Source organism: Egretta garzetta, unplaced genomic scaffold (genome assembly GCF_000687185.1).
Source record: "Egretta garzetta isolate BGI_Z169 unplaced genomic scaffold, ASM68718v1 scaffold334, whole genome shotgun sequence".
NCBI classification, from domain to species: Eukaryota; Metazoa; Chordata; class Aves; order Pelecaniformes; family Ardeidae; genus Egretta; species Egretta garzetta.
Genome location: NW_009259431.1, coordinates 253019 through 269194, shown reverse-complemented (window position 1 = coordinate 269194; position 16176 = coordinate 253019). Strand labels below are relative to the sequence as shown.

Here is a 16176-nt window from a genome sequence, read left to right as displayed (position 1 = left end):
CGCCTCGCCGCGGGCTCCGGCCGCGAAGCCAGGTCGGGGGAAGCCTGCGGAAACCGTAACAAAAAATAATTACCCGCCTGGCAGCGAAGCCCCGTTTCTTCTCCCCCTCCCCACCCAGTTAATTGCCCCGGTGAGTTCGGGGAGTTTTTTGGAAGCGCACCCTAATGCGGTTTTAGGATTGCTCTCCCAAGAGGTTTTTTCTGAGTCCGACCATACGGTCGTTCGTCGAGGGCTCTCGGTTTGGGGACGGGAAAGTAAGTCCTCAGGTGCACAAGGGTAGCTGCGCTGGGTATGTTATTTGTTCAGCTGGTAAATAACATGATAATTCCCTGAAAAGTAAGTCCTTATTAAAAAAAAAAAAAAAATTATGATGAGCCTAGCATAGACTCAACCCTCTGGAAAGTTGCATCAGCAGCCATAGATTACCCGGTTACGTATGGAGAGGGGGTGGTTGCTGCCAGATTGTGCACATCTGACTTTCAACCTAAGAGTTATATATTGTGGAAATCTTTTGTTCTTCTCTTAGGTTTCTTCACAGTTTTATTCATTATTTCATGTGCTATTTCTTTAACAATTTTCTTTAGGTAAATAAATTTGCCATACAACAGCTTTTTTTTTTTTTTCCCCCCCTCTCTCTTCTTATGCAAATATCCTTTGTAGATTATGAGCAAAGAAATTTGTTGTGCTGTCTTGAACCCTTGGCTCCAAAAGGGGCTCTTATTAGAAGTGCTGCAGTATCAAACTCTCCAACAGAGAGTACTGAGAACTGGGTTTAGGGTTTGAGGAGAGCATAGCTGAACTCGCTATTATTAATTTGGTTTCCCCTCTTGAAAATGCAGTACTCTTAAACGGACTACTGTATCACCTCAATTGTTTCACTTTCATTGCCAGCTGATGCCACGAATGAAGTGCTCAGATTCACTGAAGCAAGAAGGTGGACAGAGCTCTTCATGGCTATTATAAGGCATATCATAAGGTCTACTGTAAGGCATGTGCAGATTGTCAGATAAAGAATGCTACTAACAGAATTGGACTTCATCAAACAGTTTAACAAGGACTTTCTAATAGTCTGTGTGTTCCCTTTGCCCTTTGACTTCTTTTTTTTTTTTTCTTTTTTTTCTCTGGCATGAGTAAGTTTGCACATGAAACATGGTGGCTAAAACTTCATAATCTCTAACATCAAAAGCAGCACAGTTGTTTCTGGTTGACCTCTTGGTGACCAGCTGTTACAGTTGGCAGGCCATGCAGATACCCTGTTGCAAGGTGGATTTCTTGTTCTTGCAACTGTCCAGAGCTTGTGGGTTTTTGGCAGATCGTGGGGTGCATGCATTAGGCATTTGTTTTGGTGGCTTTTCTTCTGGGGCTCCTTCTCCTCCTGCTTCCTTTAGGAGGAACAAAGAATGCTCCGGCTCTCACACAAGAATCTGCTCGAATGGGAGTTTTGTCCAACTCATGGAAATCATTCTGAGATCTGGAAATGTAGCTGTTAAAATAATAACTTAAAACATGGTCTCCACAACAAGCATATGATTTAATTATGCTGTCTTATGAAAAGTGTTCACCTACTAGATACAACTAAATTATATTGGTGACAATACTTCTGTTAATTTCACCTCACATTTATTGCAATACAGAGGAGCTGGCATATGCATGATGCATCAGTGAATCCAGATAGCAGAAAATTCTCTTAATTTATTTGTGGATTTTTTCTTTTGTTAGGTATTGCTAGAAGCACAGAAAGAATTGGTGGACTACAAAGGACTTGGTATAAGCGTTCTTGGTAAGACTTTAAATATTCTACATTTTTCAAAATGTTGATGTTTAACCAAATTGTTTAATAAGAGCTTTTGAACTTGATATTTCACTTCCTTTTCTTTTCTAATACCTTATTCCCTGGACATACACGTTACCAGCATACTTTTTCATACTTTTGTGTATTATGTGGCAAAAGAATTCACATGTCTTTGATGTATAACATCCTTCCTATTAGGAAGGCCATCCTGTCTTAAGGAGGAGGTATCTTCTGTGACATATGAGTAGCTGGCTGGCTTTTCAGCTCCAGTTGCACAAAAGCTTTATGCAAGAAGATGGTCAGCATTTTGCTAGTCCTGTGAAACTGTTGGTTGCTAAAAGCAGAATGTGCAAGAGCCTCTGCAGGATTGGGATTAATGTTTAAATTGTACTCTGTTACAGATGGAAGAAAGAACATGGATTTAATAAAAGGGATTTCGATAAAGTGTCCTTAATGTTTAATTAGGATTACTGCATGAAGGAGCTTTGTTAAAACTGAAAGAACAAGACAAACCACCACACCATACTCTATACTTGCTACAGCATTAGAAGCAGAGAACATTCTTAGAGTGAGGAAAACTTACACCTTTCTAGGGAGTATTTTTTCACACAGATGTAGCTGTTCCTGGGGGGTAGTAAGGTCATGTGGATGCCAAATGTGAATGGACTGGATTTGCCTGGATCCGGACAAGACTGGAGGTGTAAGGCTTGTGTGGGTAGTTAGGAAGGCTCAGCAAAAAAAAAAAAAATAGTTGGAATTAGGAATGGTAGCCTTCGGGCATTTGGGGTCTGTAATATAAAAGACTTAAAGCTTAACACAACTTTTAAATCTCATTTTGTTTCGTGTTATTTTTTCTTTTCTTTCCACCAAAGAAATGAGCCATCGGACTGCAGATTTCACAAAAATTTTAAATACAGCTGAAAATCTCATGCGTGAATTGCTGTAAGTGAATTATTTCCCTCTTGTTTTTGCTTTATGCTTGTGCTAGTTGCACCAATAATGACTACTGTGGAGACCTTTCCTTGAAAGCACCTGTTTTTGTGGTGGGTTTTTTTAGATACTCTGTCTGATATAATAGTCTTGGAGAGGACATTGGTCTTCTGTTTGTCTGATGCAGATTTATTTGAATGTGACAAAGGGCTTTTATTAGATTAAGATGCTTTATGTGTCTACAGTACACCGACTAGTTGACTTCTGAAATTTTAACTTTTGTCACCTTCATAGATTTCATGAAGGGCAGCACCTTCCTTCGAGAAATAAATGGGAACAATAGAAAATAGTTCTCTAGTGGTACACATTACTCTTCAGTCTGATTTTTTACTAACATAAGCTCTATGCATGTGTTTTAAAATCACTGATCCAGAAGCCCTTTTCCTATTTGGTGTGACACATTTTTAAAAGTTTGAAATAAATATATTGTGTATTAGAATGAATGTTCTCATAGTAGTTAATAACAGTGGTCATTTCATATAAAAGCTTGACTCAGTCACAGTCAGAATTATTGACAGAGGGGTTTTAATGAGTAATTTGAAGAAGTAATTTTTGTGGCTGTATGAATAACTCCTTATGGCACTTGCTCTGCAAGTACAATTTACTGTACAGTTGCACTTGCAAACTGAAGGGTCTCAAAGCTGAGTTCTACTGTGAGCACTTTGGTATGAAGTCCTTAGCCTGAAAGAAAATCCATGAAACAAAATTACAAGTGAGCATTAATTCTGCTACAATATCTTTCAAGTTTGGGTGTACTATGATAGTAGAGCTACTCAGGAGTGAATTTGTTTAATGCTATCCAAGCGGGGGAAAAAAAAAACCCTTGTTTTCAGCAAATTTTTATCACTAAAAATGTATAGCATTACTCTTAATACTTAAGTTCTTACTCACAACCAGTGCTAGGGTAAGTTAATGGGATTTGGTCTAACGTCTTGGCAAAGAGTCTTCTAAAATGACAATGTTCTTCCTCTGCTGCTGTTAAATGCATAATATCAAGTGGTATGCATCCTGTGTCTTCTGGGAATAATACAAATGGTTGTTTCTTGCATGCAGAAATATACCAGAAAACTACAAAGTTATTTTCCTCCAAGGAGGTGGATCTGGTCAGTTCAGTGCTGTCCCACTTAATCTTATCGCTTTAAAGGAGGGAAGATGTGCAGATTATGTGGTTACTGGAGCTTGGTCAGCAAAAGCAGCTAAAGAAGCAGAGAAGTATGCCAAAGTGAATATCGTTCATCCAAAACTAGGAACCTATACACGTAAGTTGATGATTACATTCATCTATGTGAATGCTTAGCTTTTTGAATCACTCTAAAAAATTTGTTCAACTTGCCTATTGGGTTACTGAATGTTAACTAGTTACTGAGTTGACTGCCCAGCACTCAGAAGATTGCCTGCTGCATCTCCCAGTGTTCATCACTGGGAGATCTGTTAGATGATTTAACAGTCTGCAGCAGAAAAGAATTGTGGAACTAGGCTGAGCAGATCCCAGAAAATAACTGGCAAGAAACAAATGTGTATCGGTAGGGAAGTGGTCTGGGCTGTTTGACTTCTTCCTTTTGTTATTTAACTATGTTCCTAAGCTATTTGCAGGGATATTGCGAGGTATTTCAGGTACATTCAATAATGAGATTGCTCTGAAATTTAGAAGCATGTCTGGAATCTTAACCTTGTTGGCCCAGGAGGCTGGAGACCTGTATTCTTTCAAGGGTTCCCAAATACTTATCTTCCCCACCCATGTGTCATAACAGGCAGTTGGCTCTGGAATAGAAGAGGTGTTTTCAACTCCTCCTCTTGAAGCTTGTTACTGGGTGTGACATAACCTGTGTAAAAGGAAGAAAAAGGTTAATTGTAATTGTGGCATTGGGAATTTTTATGAGAGAGTCTGTTTCAAGAACATTTTAAGTGTGTAATTTGTCACTGGATATACATAAATAATTCTTGGAGCAGGGACACCTGAGTCTGGTTTCTACTCATGACAATTATGCTTGCTTTTCTTCTGTCAAGTCCAGATTATAGCATTTGAACTGTGAAGGGTGGCAGCAGGGAAGACAAAGAATGTCCCCATATGATTTAATACATTAACTGGTGATTAGGGCACTAACTTGTAAGACAAGTCTATATCCTCTGAGGCACAGCAAGGAATTGAACCTACAACTTCCCAGTCCAGGGGAGTGTATTCACCATTTGGCAGGTGTAGATAAGGGGAGAGGCAGTAAATAATGGTGGAGGCAACAGCAACACTTCTTCCCCTTCATATTTTGGAGGAGAGAAGAAAGGAAGAGCAACCATTTGTTCTGTGCAAAACCTGTTCTGTGCTGTCAGGGCATGCCTGATGTTGCCTGTTGACAGAGGAAATCTTAGTTTTGCAAATCAGTTGCAAAGCTTAAATGGGAGGTAGGTAGGTAGATAACTTTGTGTTCAGCATGGGCAAGACTGAAACACTTCTGGTGATGCACAGAAACACAGCTTTAGAGAACTTTGCCAGTGAGAATTTAGATGCTTCAGTGGTTCCAAAGGCATCGGGAGGATTCTTGGACCCAGTGCCTGAATTCCTCTGAAATGCTGTTTTGGATCCCTAGGGCAGTAGTCTGTAGCCTGGGACTGCAAACCTGATGAAAATTCCTTGAGGAATAAAGGCTGAAAACCAGGAGAGTGCTTGCCAGCTTAATGATGGTTCACCACAGAATTTTAGGAATGCACTAGTGTATTTCCTTTGCAGATCAATTGTATCTTCCTGGTAACAAGATAATTAAAATTTTATACTGCAAAATTGTTCTGGGTTTGCACTGGAATCTCGTGTTCAAGTAAACTTGCATGCCAGGAAAATTACTTGTCTCCAGTGACCTTTGGTTTTCTTTTTTTGTCTGTCTCAAGACATTCCCGACCCAAGCACTTGGAATCTTAATCCAGATGCATCTTACATCTATTACTGTGCTAACGAGACTGTTCATGGTGTGGAGTTTGACTTTGTACCCGATGTCAAAGGAGCAGTCTTGGTTTGTGATATGTCATCAAACTTCCTGTCCAGACCCGTGGATGTTTCCAAGGTACAGTATTGGACACAGTGGATGCACAAAGCATTTCAAACTTGAATACGTATAATTAGGCACTTTAAAATGACTGGATGGCCAGAGATTCTGAGCAGTGAAATTAAGGAAATCATGCTTTGTTAATTTGGTATCTGATGGTGGATACAAATGTTAAAATTGAAAGTCTGAGGTTTCAGTGTCTGTCATACTTTTTCTCGGTAAAAAGATACTGAACTTACGTTGAAATTGTTCATGTTGATAGCTGTCCAAGATTACTTGTCTACTGTGTGGTCTTCAGTGATGCTGTAGCTGAAAAGGTATCTTCTGAATCATATTTAAGCTGTAGATAGATAGTTTATATGGCTATAGTGGCGTACTGTGAATCAGAATTTTGGATCCTGCCTCTTACATGGAAAACATGTAACCCCTTTTACGCTGCTAAAGCTTCCTGTGCCTCACAATTACTGTGCCTGTTCCAAAGATAATACCGAGGCAGAACATAGTACTTGCTTATGTTTACCTGTTTGTAAAGTGTGTTAAGAGTGGGAAGAGTTACTGACTAGTGAAGTAGCGTGTTTGACTGTTCTTACCTGTGTGTAGCAAATAGAAGGGGCAGTTGTTAGTGCATTCATCTTGGCTCTTCCTCATCTGCCTCTGTGAATAGATGGATTATATGATGCCCGTTCTGAAATACCAGATCGGTTGAAAATACTGTGATCTATGTATGAATTTATTTTTAGTAAACTTGTTTGGAGTAGTGTGAAATGGGGACAGGATACCTTGAGAATTACTTGTGGCTACTAAATAAATATTTAGCAAATCATTGGGAAATCTACTGCGATGATCTTCATCAGTTGAATGGAGATACAAGGTTCTGATAATAGACATACACAAGATAACAACTGTAGGTGTAAGTGCACTTTGAAATTAGAACTCCTCCTAACTCTTCTTTGACCTACAACTTGCTCATTGTCAACATGTTCTCCAAGTTGTTCAGCTGAGTTGTATGCCTGTTGTATAATGATACTGGCATTTTACTCTGCTATAAGATCTGCAAGTCAATGAATGTAGCAACTCCTTCTTTTCTTCTTTCTGTTAAAGTTTGGTGTGATTTTTGCTGGTGCTCAGAAGAATGTTGGCTGTGCTGGAGTTACTGTTGTAATAGTACGTGAGGACTTGCTGGGATTTGCACTGAAAGAATGCCCTGTAGTACTGGATTACAAAACACAAGTGATGAATGGCTCTTTGTATAACACTCCCCCATGCTACAGGTAACTTACCCTTCTATTTAGTATCTCTTATTCAGAAAGCCACTGCACTGCCATCTGCTGCTCTTATCGAGAAAAGTTTCAGAACGTGAGTATTTGCCTTAAAGTCACGGATACGTTTGAGTGTTTCACATGATTCCAGTGAAAACATGGGAAGCGTCCAGCCACATGACTGTGATAGGCTTTGATGTTGCCTAGTGGGACTCAACCACGCAGGACATAGTACTTCTAGAAACTTTTAGAATTAATTATTGTGTGTCATAATTCCATTGTAGAAGTTTCAGGATCCAATTCTGACTTACACAAATAGAACTCTAGTCAATTCAGTGGTGATGCTTCTATCATTGCAAGTAGGCAATTTGGCACTTAGGCTTACTACTTGAATGCTCAGTATAGATTTGATTTAATTTCTTCCTGAGGTTGTTCTCAGCATTTGAACTTCCAGATTCCTATCCCTGTAAAATATTTTTTTAAAGTAATTTTTAGTCTTTGCTTTATTCTCTATTACAACTTCCCATATTTCTTTATCACCTCAGTGTTTGACTTGACATCCAAAAATAAAATTGATCTAGCTTAATAATCATTGCTAGCAACCAAGATCATAAAATTGGCATGTACTACAGCTTGCTCTTTTAAAATTACTATCTCCTAGCTTCTGATAGCTAATGAAATGATCCTTTGTTACTGGAATATTTAGGTATTGAGCCAGTAGTATCTACCTGTTCCTAATCTGGAGCACTTTTATACCAATGTCCACTAAAATGATTAATTTAAAAAAGAATCTTCAATCCAGGTATCCTTTTTTTCCAGAAGCTTTTTTAATTACTTGGAAAAGAATGATCTTGACTTTTAAAGTTAAGGTTTCCTTTTGATTCAGATAATTTGATAATGCAGTCTTGTATTTTTGATGTTTAATATCAGCTCTTACAGCTTTTTCATACATGCCAGATTTGGCAAATGTAAGTTGCCTAATGATGTCCAACAGATACCAAATGTACTGTATGGGCCTAAAGTACAGTCATTCCTGTGTATAAAGCCTGCCTTAATGCCATTGCTTACTTAAATTCAGTAGACCTTTCAGTGATCTTAATTACATCTCTGAATCTCCTGATTCTCACTGTGGGGTGTGCTATTGCAATGACACAGAGACAGTTATCTTAATTTATCAAAAGAACAGTAAATCTTGCGAGCATATGTTTATTCCAGTCTTTACAGTGCCCAACTAGTTTTCCCAAGGAGTATGCATACTGTAGAGCATGCAGTGCTGTAATGATGTATTCTTGCAGTCAGCCAGCCTGCCCCTCGGCTGAGTTCACTGAGCATCCTTAGGGCTGGTGTCTAAGAAGAGATTTAACCTTACAATGTTTCCAGATTTTTGTCATCTTTCTGAGTGTAGCTTTGTAACACGGGCAGTATGTGTGTCTTTATCCTCCACCCCCCTGATTGGTAAAGCTTCTATTTCATGATCGATTATTTTCCTGACTGCCAAGTCACACATACTGGTTTGGACACTGTACTTGCACATGCCAGGTTTTAAATCCAGCCATTCATGTTTTCCAAGTACAAAGCTATTTCCATTTGAAAAAACAAAGTTCTACTTAATCTCAGCATTGATCACTGTTCCTCCCCTGTTTGAAAAGCAAAACAAATTACATTCTGCAGCTTTATTTTATCCACTGCAAAGAACTTCTGTAAAGAAAGTGCTGCTTTAGCTGTAACTCGGGATCTAACAGGGTAGTGGGAGATGAAGGGAGCAAAAAATAAAGTTGTACTAATAGTCTTTCTCCTTTCTGATCATGGTCTTGCCAGATTTCACTTCACGCTAGAGTCCCACATTGGAGTACACTCCAGAATCCAGAATGTAACATAGACTGAAATGTTGGCAGGGTGCACATCTGTTTGGCTTGGCTCTAAATGCCTGCTCCAGTTTTTGTAAGGAACTGGCAAAACTGCTTAGTTCTTTCTCTACTCTTTTCCTTGCGCTCTCTAATGGTTTGCTGGCAAACAGGCAGGAAATACTAACTGAATTTGCAAAAGCTACTTCAGCAGGATGTTAAATTAAATTAAGGTGATGCTAATGGCTTTAACCTCTTGGTGCTACAGAGCTTGACTTTTTGACCCTAATCTGCTTTGCTGGAATTAACAATTAATTTGCTATTAAAAATCTCATTTCCAAGCTCCAAGGGTTTATTTTGCACTTAAAATTGCTCCAGAAACATTATTTTGACAGACATAGAGGAAGGAGGAAAAATTTTCAGCTAGCTGGGTTTTTTGGATGACTCTAAGGCTGACTTCTTCAAACCTTACTTGTACAAGAAGTTTCACTCGAGGAAGTGAGGGCAGGAGGTGCATGTGGTCATGTATATTTGGCAAGGGCTAGGCTATACTTTACTTAACATGCTGTCAACTACCCCAGTGTGGAGGATTTGTCATAAATGTGTTAAGAGTGTGCTCTCAAAGCTATAAGGTGCTTTGTATAAAAGGCAATCTGTAACATCAGTTATTCTGCAGTATCTCTGCAGTGTTCAAAGATTTTGATGCTGGCATCCTCTGAGAAATTAGAAGTAGCAAAGTTTAAAACAGGCTTCTCCTAGATTTGTTAGGCAAACTTGTAGGGTAACATTCTCTGAGCACTCCCTTGGAATCTTTAATGAAGGGATTAATAAAAGCAAACTTTTTGGAAATATGCCATAAAAACTTGTGAACAGTTCATTATGCAAAGTGTTGTAGTCGTGGGAAATGCCTGAACTTGAACAAGCTGGGTTTTGTAGCAAAAGCACAAAGGCAAAAGGCCTGGGGGATTTTTTTATGTTGCACTTAGTAACTAGCATTGAAGTACTTGGTCCCAAGCCATGTGATGCCAGCAGGCTTCCAGATCTCTACTTAGAACTTGAATGGTAACAAATAATTAAATGTAATACACCATTATTTGTTTCGCCAAACTTCACTGTTCATGTGGGAGAAAGTATTAGAAAGTATATCTTTTTAGACAGAAATGGGACTATAGTTTTTTTGTTCAACATTTGTGAAAATGGAATTAGACTTTTGGCATTGTTAATGTACAGACATTTGAGATTCACCCCTGCATCTTTGCTAGAGCAGCTGCACAGGGTGGATGCTACTAACTTCTGCCTTAACTGGCTCTTTCTAGGACTTGACAGGCAGTTGTGTGGTTAATGAACTGGCAGTCCATGTGGCATGTCTGGGGATGTCCTTGGGAGTCCTGCAGGAATCCTGAAGGATTTGTCTTTCTGTGGTACAAAGGATTAACTTTGGTCCAACAGATTTGTGTAGCATTTGAATTTCAGGATACTTCATCTGTGTCCAAAACCCATTGCCTGCTTAGAATTGTCATAATGTTTAAAATAGTCCAAACTGAGTTGTTCATCTTAAGCACTCTAAAACCAAACATAACATTTTGTTGCTGAAACATTTTGTGAACTATTAAACAGGACTGTTATCTTTTCTGTTTTTTTAAATAATCTGACTGAAAAACGTTCTTTCCTCTTGCAGTATCTATATCATGGGATTGGTACTGGAATGGATAAAGAATAATGGCGGAGCTGCAGCTATGGATAAACTTAGTTTAATCAAATCACGAATGATTTACGATATTATAGACAAATCTAATGGATTCTATGTGTAAGTTGCTATGCTTTTCTCCTTGGCTTCAGTATTTGTTGCAGAGCCAAATGTATTTGTAATTTTCAAGAGTCTGACTGCAGCAATTTTTTAAAGTTACCTTTTCAGTGTATACAGAAATTTTGAGGAATCCTACAGGAATTATTTGTGTAAACCATTCACTTGATAACTAAAATGGATGAGTCTTTATTCCAGTAGGAAGTTACTTCAAGTTATCCCGTGTAGCTCAGTTGTGTTAATAACATATGTTCTAAATTTAAAAAGATGTAGGAGCCTAGTAGAAGAGTATACAAAAAACAGGTATGCAGATTCTGGTTTGTATGCTCACTGAATCTCTTGGGGAAACACAGGCCAAAGCAGAGAAAGTGCCTTGTAACAAGCTGTAGAGGCCACTTTTGCATAGTCTTCTTACCATTTCTTTCAGTAGTCAAAGACTCTCTATCAAGCTGAGCATTTTTATTAGCTAATTTTGTGAAGTTCTGAAGCACTTTCTGAAATAGAAAGAGGAAGATCACACCTAGATGTAGTCAAAACGTAATAAATTTTCATTATGCACAGTTTTTTGTCTTCAGTTGTCTTTGGTTTTTTCCAAAGCAAATTTAACCCTCTGATTTTTACATATTGTTGCAAGGTATTTTTGAGTTCACAGGACCCAAAAATATATAATTAAAAACTGATGTTGTAATTTGGAATAATTCTAATACTTACCAAGCTCAAAACCTAGTAATTGACTATGAAACTGCAAAGTATTTTCCTTTACCTTCAGTATAACATCAACAGTTTTGGGACCTAATTAACTTTCAAGTCAAAGTTAGGGTAGGGCAAATTAAATTTGGATTTTAAATTAAAGCTGGCTTGCAACCTTAATTGGCAGGGTTATAGCTTCATCATATTTAATACATTCTGCTTATCCATTTAGTTAATGAGAACAGCATTGCCTCTAACATTGTCATGATCAGGATTTTAATCCTACTCTGCTGAAATCCAGAGGGTTTTTCATAAACCTCAGTAGGCAAATGAAGCCTTGAAAAAACACTTTGTGACAAATAGAAGTCTGTTTCTGGCAAGCTGGTCTGTAAGGCTGTAAGTGGGAAATGCAATGCAGATGGGATGGTAAATACTCAATTGGGAAGGCAAAGCAAGCTGTGCTAGCTGAGCTTACGCATTTTACTAAGCAATACAGTTAAGACTGTGGGTTTTATTTTTTTTTTTGTATCTGTGACTAAAAGGAAGATTTATCTGAAGCTGCCTTCCCAGCTTAAATGTGCCACCTAATCTGTGGCATGCGTCACTGGGTGAGCAGTGTGACAAGCCACTTAGTGAATGGAGACTTTCTTCCACAAAGTGCTGTGTGCCATTTGCAGTTTGCTTTCCAAAGGCTGTGCACTGGGTTACATGGCATTGCACAATAGCAACTGGATCTTCTAAAAACTATAGCGTAGCTACACTTATTCAAATATGGGAATGCTTACAAGCATAGGCCTTTTTTTGAAGAGTGTTTTCCTGGTTGCACCTGAAGCAGAAAATTTGCACAGGCAGATATTACGATTTATCTTTTTTCTCTTCATAATGGGGACATCTGTACAAAGGAGCAAGGGAGGGACTGAAAAAGAATGATACCCTTTCTTTGTCAAATAGAGTAATAATAGATATGAAATCGACATGCAGTTTGAGGAAAACTATTCCTTATGAATCCCTGCAAGAATCTACATCACAGCCTTAGGAAGGAGTAAATCTGGAGGCTATCTCCTTTAACTAGAAGCACTAAAGAAAAATATTGAAGTTTTTTTTCCCCCCCTGTTCTTACCTTCAGAAAATAATTTAAGAGAAATTTTGCTTTAAATGTAGTTTGAATTTTCTACTTTAGATCAAAGGTAACTTTAAGAATTCAGAGCTGTGATACACCTCATACATGTTGTGGCCAAGTATGCAATGCAAGATTTGTTCTAGAGATATCTCTTTTTCTACTGGAGATGCTAAAGATTCTGAATAGTAATGTAGAAGGAGGACTGAAACTACTAACAGACGTCTGTAATGTCCATGGAAATTTCCTTATGCTATGTTCTTTAGCTCTGTTAGCTGAGTCAAGCCGAATTCTGGTAGTGCTTGTGACTAGCTGAGTAAAAATAAGTGTGTCAGTCTTTGAAGATAAAGGGAAGAAACTGCTTGAGACTTAGTTGAAGTTCACTGTGACTAACCTCACTTACCCTGGGGAATGTAACCGAGACTATTGTGGGTGGAGTGGTGGGTTTTGTTATGTTCCTTTAAATTGGTCTGTTCTCAAGCCTCCTGTGCATTTCCCTGGGGCAATTTAGAGTATGGTGTGTTAATAAGCCTTTGACTTAGTGCTTCTGTTGTTATACCTGGTTAAAAAAGGAAGGTTGCTTTCTTTCACAGAAAGTATTGTTCTTTTAAATTATCGAGAAGTTACTTAGGTGCTAAACAGATGCGATTGTTCACTTCCTGAAATTGTACCTAGCTGAAAATGTAAATTTAGCACAAATGGATTAATCATTATGTTCTGCAACTTTTCTAGATGTCCAGTGGAGAAAAAGAACCGAAGCAGAATGAATGTCCCTTTCCGTATTGGCAGTATCAAGGGTGATGAAGCGCTGGAAAAGAAATTTCTTGAGAAAGCTGTGGAACTTAACATGATATCCCTGAAAGGGCATCGGTAAGTGCTGGAGTCAGATGAATCTTTCCTGTGAAGAACAAACTGTAACTACAGCGATACAGCAGCAGGCATTGTGCGTTGACTTACCAGCCTTTCTCACTCACAAGCTGTTCCTCATATCGGTTTAGCAGTCTAGAGAGAGTAACCAGAGACTGCTGGTGGCTCAGCTACTCCTTAGCTGTGGCAGGGCTCAGAGCTTTCTCCTTAAGTCTGCTTTCTTCTCCAATTTGATAAATCTGGCTCTGTGCAAATGCCAAAGAAGGTGACTCTTGAGGTCAGATTCTGTCACTGTATAAAGCCTTTCATTACGTGGCTTGCCTACCTGGTTGCAAGAGTTCCTTCCTATGATCCATAGTGTTTGTGGGATTAAAAAAAGATTTTTGATGTCACAGGGCTACAGTGTTGGAGCTGTAAATAACTAATAAATACTGAGTTTCTCTGGATTGCAGGCTTGCATTGTGTGAATGAGAAGCGACACTTAATTCTTCAAAATGTGAATTTTATCCCTTTGGAGTAGAATTATGTTTAAGGGTCTGTGAATTTTATTAATGTCTCTTTTTAGAATTTATAAAACCTTTCTATTTTTTTTTCTTCTCTCCTCTTTTCAATTCAGATCTGTGGGAGGAATCCGTGCCTCTTTATATAATGCAGTGACGGTAGAAGACGTCCAGAAGCTTGCAACATTCATGAGAAGCTTCATGGAGACACATCAGTCATAAATGGCCATGGACTAGAGCCATGCTGCACATCTATGAAATAAAAGCTAAACTGTTTAAAAGTTACTGTGGTACTGCACAGCTGTAGCACAAAAGATATATTTTATTTTAGTTCCTGTAGCTATTTTAGTTAACTGCATGGGGTTGAGGCCCAGTCTTGCACTGGCTTGGCAGCCTTGGCTTCACTGAAGTTGAGGATCCCCAGACTGATCAAGACTGGTTCCAAAATTTGCAAAACTGTATTCTTAATATGTAGTTAAAACTTGAGTAGTGTTGTAAGATGCTATGGATCTGACTCTGCTATTGCTTTATAATCCCAAATGACTTCTTCAGCAATGCCTTGCTTTCAGGAAACTTCAGGAGGCAAAATTTGTCGTAAGCTTTCTGTAATGCTTTACAAATACTCTGTTACTGCACAGTGAAGCTAGAACTAATGTTAAGTGTTCTCTAAGGATATCTAGTTGGTTTATCAGATACATTCCAGAAGCACACCACCAGCAGTATTTGGGAGTTAATATCTGTGTTCCTAACTTGAGGACCTTGCCTTCAGACTTCTGCTCCCACACTTGAAGTACTATCGTAACAGTTCCATGTAGCAATGGAACCACATAGCATTGTGGTTAAAGTCTGTGTAGGACTGGGCCTTTTTTCGTATCATCATTTATAGGTTTAAAGCTAAGATGCATGAGTCTGTAATTAAATCAATTTATAAGATGTTGTTTATTTCTCTATGCATTTGTATATTACACTTATCTAGGTTATTAATGTTATATTCTTATTTTGGAATGTGCATATTTGTTCCTGCCAAAAATCTGTTTTTAATTTGTTAAACTTGTGCCAAACTGGATTGCTGTATTCCACTCACTGGATCTGTAACTTCCTCTGCACTAGCTTCCTAGCCCAAAGTACAGCAGACTTTCTTGTCTGGAGCTTCTTAAATGTTTTCCCTCTCTAATTGCTCCAGTATTTCCTCTGCCTTTTCATTGCTTCAGTTCTGCAGCCTTTTGTATGTGCGGCTTTGCTCAGCTGCAGTAAATGCAAGTCTTGGCTGCTTTGCCTTTTCCTGGCACTACACCATACTTCTTGTCCAGCTTTCTTGATTGATCCTTCTGGCTTATTCCAGACTCTGATACTCTGGGCTAGAGAAGGAACTGTGCTTATGCAAAGACCTTCAGAAGTTCTTCTGTTATAATACCCTTGTGTTACTTTTCTTTCTCAGCTTGTGAACTTACTGCCAATGACACTAGCCTTCTGCTTTAACTTATGTAGAAGCTATCTGCTAGTATCATAGTGTTTAGCGTTACTGCAGCTGGTTTCAGACTGCAAACGCTTTTGGGGATTTTTTGATTTTTATGTTTTTATGATTTTTTTATCTACCGGTACAGTTGTAACAATTTATTAATGATGAACTGTCCCTTTCATGGTGGAACCTCACAGCAAGTCGGTGGATTTGAGTTGCGTTCTTATCTGAAAACTCATCATTTTATGACTACTCTTCTGAGATTTTTGTCAGCTTTGTGTAACTCAAAGTAATTAAACAAATTGGGTGAAGAAAATAAAGCTTAATCACAGCATGCTGTGAAGTACCAGTGTGTCTGAAGCATTTGTTTTTGTCACTTTCAGAAGGATGAGAAGTCATGCATAATGTGTGTTATAATTTTAGATTCCAGTATCATCCTTTTCCCTAAAAAGCAAGCTTCCTTCATTTATGTTTTGTTTTCTTTCTGAAAATATCTTTCCTACAACTAGCATGGAAACAAGTGTATTACTATGAGAAAGCTTCGAGAACGATTTTTGCCTTGCCAATAATGAAAATCTTATTCAGGTTCCATATTAAGCTTTTTAACTTTCTAAAATTTTGTGTATGTGTTTTCATCAGTAGCTGTGGCTTATCCCTCTTTCCAAAAGTTAATAAACCTTTCTATTTTATAATAGCCTTGCATTCCCCTTAGCAGGCACACTTTTATGTGTGAATACAAAAAGCTTGCACTGCTGTATGCAGCTGATTCATGAACTGAACAGGGAACCTCTTTGTTGCTTACCTGAATTGTGCCTAACTTCT

General features: G+C 38.4%; 1 protein-coding gene across 1 annotated transcript in view; it reads left to right on the top strand.

Moving 5' to 3' along the window:
- PSAT1 (phosphoserine aminotransferase 1) overlaps positions 1-15665 on the top strand; it is a 19433-nt gene extending 3768 nt beyond the window's left edge. Inside the window, exons 3-11 of the mRNA XM_035892656.1 lie at positions 177-254; positions 1720-1780; positions 2665-2734; positions 3836-4041; positions 5660-5832; positions 6916-7085; positions 10596-10724; positions 13261-13398; positions 14012-15665. Of these exons, the coding sequence (XP_035748549.1) occupies positions 177-254; positions 1720-1780; positions 2665-2734; positions 3836-4041; positions 5660-5832; positions 6916-7085; positions 10596-10724; positions 13261-13398; positions 14012-14117 (1131 nt within the window). The 3' untranslated portion in view covers positions 14118-15665. The remainder of the gene's footprint in view (positions 1-176; positions 255-1719; positions 1781-2664; positions 2735-3835; positions 4042-5659; positions 5833-6915; positions 7086-10595; positions 10725-13260; positions 13399-14011) is intronic.
- Positions 15666-16176: the final 511 nt, after the last annotated feature.